Below are 9,784 nucleotides of genomic sequence, written 5' to 3'. Positions count from 1 at the left end.
AGATAGAAAACTTAAAAAAAATATTAGTACTACTTTCAATTTATATTTTTGCAGATTATTTTTACTATCCTTTTAAAGGGTTTACCAAATTCTTTATAGCTAAGTTTCACTAGGATGCAACTGATGTACAAAGTATCTAACTATATCCATACAATGATTGTGGATACAATATTTGATTTTTTTTTTCTTACACAATCAATTCAATTCAATATATTGTTACAAAATACATCGGGGGCTACTATCCGTATCCTCCCAGTTGGTCGAAATCCAGTTTGTCGAAACCCGGTTTGCCGAATTTAGCCCACTTTGCCGAAAACCCAGTTTGCCGAATCCAGTTCACTGAAAACATGAAATCCCAGTTGGCCGAAACCCGATTTGCCGAACCCATTTTGCCGAATTTGAATTTTTTCGTCATCGCCGTACAAAAGCGCAGCACGCTACTATTTTGAAATAAAATGTAATAAACAGCGTCGGTGAAATCCAATGTAAACTCAGACTTAACTATTTTGAACTAAATATAATAACGGTAATTATTGTAGACAAAACCGAATGTAGACTCAGACTTAACAACCACAAAAAATAGTTAAGACCATCATATGGGCCAGGGACGTGGGGGGGGGGGGAGCCGTGGGAGCCGCGGCTCCCCCTCCCCCCTTTGTACACAGTGTTAAAATTTTAAAGGTTATTCTTGGGCCAATACAAATTCTTTCCTGGGATCACTCAAAGTGAATACTTCCAAAACATGTAAATATGCATCAGTACACGTTATACATAGGCCTAATAGAACACATAGGCCTAAGCGTGATTTAATAAAATCTTAAATCCATAAATCTCAGGCCAGGTCTTTTAAGATAGAAATGTGATATTGTGGTTCAATTTCGTTTTTATCCTTAGTCTTTAAATTTTTGTTTAATAATACTAGGCCTAATAGTAATAATAATAATAATAACAATGATGATGATGATGATAGTAATAATTGATAATACTATTAATAGCAATAAAAAGTGAAGAAAATTGTGCTAAATGCGAAAAAAAAGTTGTGATTTGTTGATCATAAGTATATATAGTTAAAGCTTAGTAAGCTATATTTAGGCCTAAGTTGTCCTGGATATTAAGTAGATCCTTGATAAAAGATCATGAGAAATTTGTTGGCGTTTCATTTTGTCTATAATAGTGATGTGATGATGATGAATTTTACTATATAAAAGTGTCACTTCTGGCCATCTCGAGAGGTACTATTTCCTAAAATTTTCTCACCTCAGCCCCAGCCATGGTGGGCTGAGGTGGTTGTGAAATCACGTTTCTGAAGTAGGCTTATGTAAAGTACATACTCAAAGACAATGTTTTTAAGCTTTGTTTTCTGTGGTATATCACACACACATTAATGAAGATCTCTGTGGTTGTCAAAAATCCCTAATAAAAGATCATGAGAATTTTTTTTTGGCGCTTCATTTTGACTAATAGTGATGTGAGGATGATGAATTTTAATAAAAGTGTCGTTTCTGGCCATCTAGAGTTACTATTTCCTCAAATTTTCTCACCTCAGCTCCAACCATGGTGGAGCCGAGATGGGTGTCAACTCACAAAATGCCCTCCCCCTCCACCTTTCAAAACAGATCTGTGCCCTTCCTTGGGTAAACTCCATCGAGTCGGCTCCTGATGTATGTCTTAGTGACTGCTGTTTGTTTTTAGGGTGTGATCTGGTTTTACATGTCCATTTTTCGTGATTATGACTATTCTGGATAGTTTTGAGCAAATGTGGATTCAAGCTCCCCCCCCCCCCCTTCCTTCCCCCCCCCCACTTCATTTTTTAAGGAAAAAAAAAGAAAAATCTATTCAAATTGAAGTGCGAGAGTGTAATTTCCGGCCGTTTAGAGATGCCCTAATCATAAATTTTCTTGGTGGGGCTGAGGTGAGTGGTTCCTCAGTCTGTGAATGTACCTCCCTGGTTCATCTCTCTTCGAATTCCTGGATCTGCCACTATTGATTTATTATATAATTATTTTTTAGCTTATTTATAATACGTCTATTGCAATTTTCACTTTATCCTCTCAAACAGTCCTAAGAACGTTCAGAGTGCGCTACTTCACAGGGGGGTTCGCCCCCTTGACCCCGCCGGGGTCCTACGTAATTCGCATAACGGCTCCCCCCCCCCTTTCAAAATCATGGCAACGTCCCTGATATGGGCTTCCTGTTGCTCACCACTTTAATTTACCGAGCCATACTATCCAACTATGATGGGCCGAGATATTCAATATTTAACAAATATTTATTTCCAGATTATTTCCTCATAATAACTCATTATTTACATAATTATAATGATTTGAATTAAATAATTATCTGATGATAATAAAAAAAAAGAGAACTGTGATGTTCATTTTACTATAAAAGAGTGTCATATCCGGCAATCTAGAGGAACTATTTCATTAAATTTTACCACCTCAGCCCAAACTACCATAGGCAGAGATAGGTGGACACATGGTTTTCAAATAGGTAGAGTAAATTCATTAAAGACAATGTTTTTATGTTCTATAGTACCGTACATCAATCATAGTACCGTACATCAATCATATTAATTAGATCTCTATAGTTGCCAAAAACATGTGATGAAAGATCATGAGAATTTGTTGGCGCTTCATTTTTACTGTATAATGGAAAACGGCATTAGAGAGGTTACGACAAATAGTATGAGCTAGTATAAAAGGCCAGAAATTGAAAATAGGCTTATAGACCTATATAAACAGAAAGTTCCGCTTAGTGTTGTCTCCTTGGTTTTTTATGTTCACTGTGTTCCTTCAATTGTGTTTAAACTTTTTACATTGTTAATAAAAACTTGTACCAAGAACAGTACTCATACACTCTAAAAACATCCTGGTGAAATTTCACCAGAAACTGGTGAAATTTTCACCAGATGATATGTTCGTATAGCACCTACATAATCCTGGTGAAATTCACCAGGATCATCTGGTAGAATAATTTCCTGGTTCATACCTGTCTCTTATACACATCTTATATATATATATATATATATATGGAGAAAAAAATAGGGCCTCCACTTCTTACAGATGCAGTAGAGGTCAGAACATGGACCTATAGTATTAAATAGGTCCACGGTAAGTATTCCATCGTGAATTTTATGCTACTGTTAATGTTTTGCTGCTTTTAACTGACTTTCGGCAAACTGGGTTATTATGCAACTGGATTCGGCAAACTGGGTTTCGGCCCACTGGGATTCCTTGTTTTAAGTCGGCAAACTGGCACTCGGCAAACTGGGATTCTGCAAAGTAGTTTCGGCAATCTGGCATTCGGAAAACTGGTTTTCGACCATCTGAAGAAGAAGAAGAAGAAGAAGAAGAAGAAGAAGAAGAAGAACAAGAAGAAGAAGAAGAGGAAGAAGAAAACATGTATGCCTAAAAGAACTCTGCACCATTTTTCATTATACAGTAGTATTAGTTAATGTAAATGTTAGATTTTGCAATCAAATTATCAATAAGATTTTACACAATACTGCAAAGTGACATGACATGCTAAGTCTATCCAGACTATCAGAAGTGCTTTTACTCAACGTGCATATAATTGTACATCATGCAAAAAACTGTTTTGGATACTAGCATTTATATATACAATCTACAGTATTTTATGTAGTCAATAATAAAACATAAAATTCCATACACATTTTATCTTCTTCTTACTGTCCATCGTGTCCGATGATGACTAGGCGTGTAAAGCAGGTATTTTAGCCGAAAATGCAGGCGTAATCCCTTTCTGTTGCTGAAGGATCGTGTGCAATGTACGCAAGAATGATCTAGGTTGTGCTGTGTTGCTTTTCATGAGACTCTGATATACATACACATTTACAAGTATACTAAATATATAATACAATAAATATGTACTTTTTTGTCTCAGTGAATAATAATATTTTATATAATGGACCAATCCGGAGTGTCAATCAAACCTAACAACTGACCAATTTAGAACAGGGTCAGGAAACGCGCGTATATTACTAGCGTACCGGTACGTGTTTACTTGTCGTCACTGATTTCTACTATAATAGCTGGATTGCTCATCGGCCAATCATTGTACAGAAAAAAATGTGAAGCCACTGACAATTTTGGGGAGCCAAAGTGACGTACCAGTTTAGACAAGTTTCTTTTGGCATTAATTGTTTGATTTATTGTTAAAAATAACGATTTTTGCAATACATTTTAATAATAAATTTAAATTTAACGTAAGGATTGTTTTCAAATTATCTACTGTAGCCACTTGATGGGTCTGTTTATGCAGTTTACAAAAGCATGAGCGAAGTCGCGTTGTCATAGTGACATCAATCACTATCAACGTAACTTCACTTACGCTCTTTTAAACTGCACAAACAGGTGCGTTGAGTGATTATAGGATGTGAAAAAAAAGACATTTTATAATATGTAAATTGTTTATTAATAGGGCCTAGTTCTATGTATTACAACAATATTTATTTTTAACACTAATTTATACAATGTCAACAAAAACTTGACTAGACTGGTACGTCACTTTAGCATTTACAAATGGCGCCGGTGGTCTTACTTTAAAACCAGCCGATGAGCAATCCTGATGCTTATAGTAGAGATCATTGGTGGTTTACGTACGTTTATTGTTTTATGGGAGCATAGCAACAATATCCAAGGGTGGGGCTTAGCGAAAAGGTCCATTAGCACTGAGTTAACAAAGCACAAGCAGTGTTATAAACTGCTGGTAGTAGTAATCCTGACTTCACAAATAACATGACCTTACTGATGCTATTTGCAGTAATCTAAATTTACTACAAACTCGTGAATTATAACCATTATAACCATTTACAGTAGGCCTATACTGTAATGAAATTTAGAAAAAGCTCATCACAATCAATGCGACCCTAGCAACAATATCGAAGGGGCGGGGCTTAGCGGAAAGGTCCATTAGCACTGAGTAAACAAAGCACAAGCAGTGTTGTTTTAAACTGCTGGTAGTATTAATCCTGACTTCACAAATAACATGACCTTACTAATGCTATTTGCAGTAATCTAAATTTACTATAAACTCGTGATTTGTAACTATTTACAATAGGCCTTTACTGTATTGAAATTTAAAGTAGCTCATCACACTCAAAGATTCTCCGATTCCGAAGTCATAACTACTTGTGAACTTTGGGGAAGTCTAGTATATAAATATTTTGTAACGCTAACCAATTGATGTCTACAATGACAAACGTTGTAAAGTATTTACAGTGATTAAAGATCTGGAGAGTCCAAATAAGCGCCCATCTAAAAGGAAACATTTTCTAAGCACCTTCAAATTCAAATTTTGATCTTCAACAACGACAACTGTTGATTTATTTCCTGTTTGACAAATGTTTAACTATTCTACTTATATTTCTTGAAGGTTTGCATGGAGTACATAATACAGTTTACAGTATGTACATTTGTGTATTTTTTTTAAATCAACATTACTCCTCAGCAGTGACACGCTACAGTATACGAGAAGAGCAAAAAAAAAAATTATACTTATGACGTTAGAATTGATTTTATGCTAACAGACCAATTAGTTTTGAGAAACAAACCAGTGTGTTACTGTTATAATTCACTGCAGTGACTGACTGTTCATTTCTTCTTGGGTCCGCAGCATCTTTTAATAAACCAAAAGTCTATGGCTTCAACAAATGCCACAAGACTGGCTCCAAAGAATAGTCCAAGAGCGCCACCAAGATCACCTGAAATTAATACAATTTCAAGGTTACTCTATTTAATTGTATTTCATTAAAATCATACTATATAAATCATGCATATTCATTGGTATTGGTATATGGTATCGGTGTGTATTTGTAGAGTACATAATACAGTTTACAGTATGTGTATTTGTGTATTTTTTTAAAAGAAACATTACTCTTCAGCAGTGACACGCTACAGTATACAATAAGAGCAACAAAAAAAAAAACCCCAAAAAAACAAAACAACAAGAGAGAATGAACGAGAGAGAGAGATAAAACAATGGCTCGTGTACACTATAATGAATCAAGTACATCTTTCGAGACGAGTAGGGGGTTACCTACCGGTGTACTGGTTCATACAGCACCTGTACTGGTTCATACAGCACCTGTTGTGGACAGACGAGAGATAGCTCTTACCGGTTTACCGTGTAGCTCGGACACGAGGAAACCATTAGGGGAGAAGAAAGTTTCTGTGCGGGCTAGTCCACACCTGGAGGTCGTTGAGACAAAAAAACAAAACAACAAGAGAGAATGAACGAGAGAGAGATAAAACAATGGCTCGTGTAGACTATAAAGAATCAAGTACATCTTTCGAGACGAGTAGGGTGTTACCTACCGGTGTACTGGTTCATACAGCACCTGTAATGGTTCATACAGCACCTGTTGTGGACAGACGAGAGATAGCTGGTATCGGTTTACCGTATAGCTCGGACACGAAGAAACCATTAGGGGAGAAGAACGTTTCTGTGCGGTCTAGTCCACACCTGGAGGTCGTTGAGACTTAGGTATAAAGCGCTATATAAATTACATTACATTACATTACAACAAAGAGTTAACAGGTAGACGAGTCAAGGTGCACACTTCAGCCATGCCTGAAAGTTTGTTCAGTGGAAGAATCAATAACAGAATGGAAAGTTATTCCACAGCCTGTAAACTTGTCAATGGAAGGGTAGGTTTAACATGAGTGCAGAACCGACTTAGAATGGGAGAGAGGCTTGCCTTGTGTCAACTCTGCGAGGAAACAAAGTTCGATTAGAGAGAGAGAAGTGGAACAATCGTCAAGCATAATGGACAAGAAAATTGACAACCCAGAGATATCACGTCTGCTTTTAAAAAACTGCAAGTGAGACAACTGACAACTAATGTCAAATTTCTTTCAAAATCGTTTTTAAATCCTATAGCTTCGTTTAACAAAAGGAAAGAAAACGAAAATGATCAACGAGAATATTTGCCAATAGAGAAAAATTAGTTGGCCTACAGACGTTTATGACCGCACAATTATTATAATTTTATTAATTATTTCTTTATTACTATTATTACTGAATATTATGTCACAGTTTACTATTATACCAGTTGAATGGAGTAAACACCACCAGTTTAATACCACCTATAATATGTCAAAAGGTCAATTGATACTTACAAATGATTGAGAAAAACTCGTAGGCGTACAGCACACAAAATATAAACACGCACACCTGTCTCTTATACACATCTAGATGTGTATAAGAGACAGTATATATATATATATATATATATATATATATCCCTGAGAAATGTTACTCGTAAATAGACTCTCGTGTGATTGATGAATGTGTATAACATATGTAATCGGTTATGAAGGGGAATCGCCCATAAACCGGGATTCGTACCTGGAATCTTGCTTTCCATGCATCAACCGGAAGTGTCCGGATTGACCCGACGAACACATTAAATTTGTGTTTTTTGTCATAACCAAAAATCAACTATATTAGGCAATTAGAGCTCTGCCTAGTACACTATAGGAAAATTATTATACGAATTTTAGATTTAATGCTTGAAAAAATTTCCCGAGGGCCTGCAAGGCCCGAAGGAAATTTTTGAATGTATTAAATCTAACCTAAGTATAATCATTTTCCGCTAGTGTATGATGCATGCTCTACTAATTGCTTTATCAATCGCCGTCTTTTAATGTTAGTTTTTATAACCAACTGTGTTGTACAAGTCATCGGTTGCTGTAGTGATATGATCAGTATACTGTGTGCGTGTTTATATTTTGTGTGCTGTACTCCTGCAGTAGGCCTACGCGTTAACTACACATCAGCAGTAGTTATAATACGGATACAACGAACAACTAGGCTATTTGTAATTTGTATCGTGTTAGGAGAACTTGTTTGTAATTTTTCACATTCGTCAAAGTAATAAACATTTTTCAAAGCATTTGAGAGAGAATACAGTCACTGTCACTAACTTTTTGTTCGGTGCAGACAGGTAAAAATCTTTGGATGATTTCATAACACAGGGGCGTACGGTGAAAAATCTAAGGGGGGTCAAAACCAAAGCGCAGGGGGAAAGCTGAATTCGGAGCAATTTAGCGAAGCTTTCAGCATTCGTGGGGTGCGTTATTTGTGAGTGAAGCGAGCAACTAGGCTGGGGCTAGGGGACCGCAAAAGGGGAAAAATTTACGTTTTTACGTTCTAGTGCATTAAGTTCAATACCAAGTCTGACAAAATAGGCCTAATTGTAAACGTAGTTTTTGGGCAACACCAGACTATATTCACTCAATATACCACCAGCCTATTGGATTGCGAAACTCCTGAATACAGGCCTGTAGCATTTCAGATTAAAGAATTTCAGAAAAAAATTTTTTTTTCTTTTTCGTGAGATCGTCCCACTTTTAATTTTTTTTAAAAATAAAGTTATAAATGTATATACTGTATTGAAAAATAAACAATGATATTATAGGGAACATATAATTACTTAAAGTAACATTTTGTATTTTCCTTTCAATTTTATGCTAGATTTAAAGGGCACTTTCTTTAAAAGGAGGGTCCACCGCACCCATCGACCCCCCCCCCACGGTACGCCCCTGTACCTATGCCTAGGCTAGTAGTAGGAGAAGACCTCGGCGGCCTGCTGCCTGTGCCTGGCCGTAGGCCTACATCTAATTTCGTTTCTTGAGTCTTTAAAATAGGTCTAGAATGTTCCTATTAAACGTTCAGTTCGTTTGGATTATTAGAGTTCATTGATTCAAGGAATTGCTTACTTGTCATACTTAATATTTAATTTAAGGTAAATTTCTTCAAGTTCTAATTAACCTTGTTTTACGAAAGTAACTTTCAATGACAATTCAATTTTTATCGCGGTGCGCGATGTTTCCGCGGTGACGAAAAAAATAGGATTTTTTTTGCACACGAACCTAAAAAAAAAAAATCAAGCCAAGCGTCTACCAAGTGTATCGGTATACGACATGTCTTGTTTATAGCAGTTGGTTTGTTCTCCAATTCTGCCTGCTCCGCTTCGGTGACTCACACATATAGTTTTAATTCAAGCTATTGCCACGTACCCCAAGATTTTTTTTAAATTTTATATAAACACCAAAACACTTACACCATGTATCCATATGTTAATGATGCCAGATCGCTAGTAGTATAAATCGTTGCTCCTACTTCTAAACTGGCATTTCTGATCCTAGGATACACAGACTTCAGTATATTCTTCATCAGTACTTCATTGTAATTTTCCGCATTTTCTCTGGTGAAATTATGTGAAGGGTACGTGAGCTGAACAGCTTCAGTCAACGTGTCAGTTATAATGCCGATCTGGAAAGAAAGTTCATCCGTGGCCCCATCGATTATTGTGTGATAGAATTCAGAGCCAACTTCTGTAACTGGGTATTTTAATATAAGATCATAAAAAATATAATCACTGATTTTATTGATCAAGTAAAATATCGCATCGTAGGTGAAAATTCTAAATTGCTCAGCTAGTTGTTCGTTATATTCTGTTGGCAGATTCTTTGCATAGTTCGGTAGACCGACTTCGATGAATGCGTCTGTCACGAACTGCTCTGTTTCTTCTAGCACTTGTTCTGAAAGCCCGTCCTTTTGAGATTCTAACACTTGCCTGAAAAAAAGTGTACAAAATTTGTTATTGTTTCCATACTTAGCCTATATCATTATTGACTGATTAATTGAAATATAATTTGGATTGTAAAATAATAATAATAATAATAATAATAATAATAATAATAATAATAAAATATAGCCCTATACATATATAATTTCCTGTCTCTTATCCACATCT

The 9,784-nt window shown here is 36.0% G+C and overlaps 1 protein-coding gene across 1 annotated transcript in view; it reads right to left on the bottom strand.

The window, feature by feature from the left end:
* Positions 1–9,084: 9,084 nt before the first annotated feature.
* The window catches only part of LOC117113247 (acid-sensing ion channel 2-like), a 15,018-nt gene continuing 14,318 nt past the window's right edge, over positions 9,085–9,784 (bottom strand). The window contains exon 9 of the mRNA XM_033256542.1: positions 9,085–9,604. Coding sequence (XP_033112433.1) covers positions 9,085–9,604 — 520 coding nt within the window. The remainder of the gene's footprint in view (positions 9,605–9,784) is intronic.

The sequence above is a fragment of the Anneissia japonica genome, unplaced genomic scaffold, assembly GCF_011630105.1.
Source record: "Anneissia japonica isolate Jap-2015-1 unplaced genomic scaffold, ASM1163010v1 scaffold287593_len981703_cov172, whole genome shotgun sequence".
Classification (NCBI taxonomy): Eukaryota; Metazoa; Echinodermata; class Crinoidea; order Comatulida; family Comatulidae; genus Anneissia; species Anneissia japonica.
This window is presented reverse-complemented; position numbering and strand designations above follow the sequence as displayed.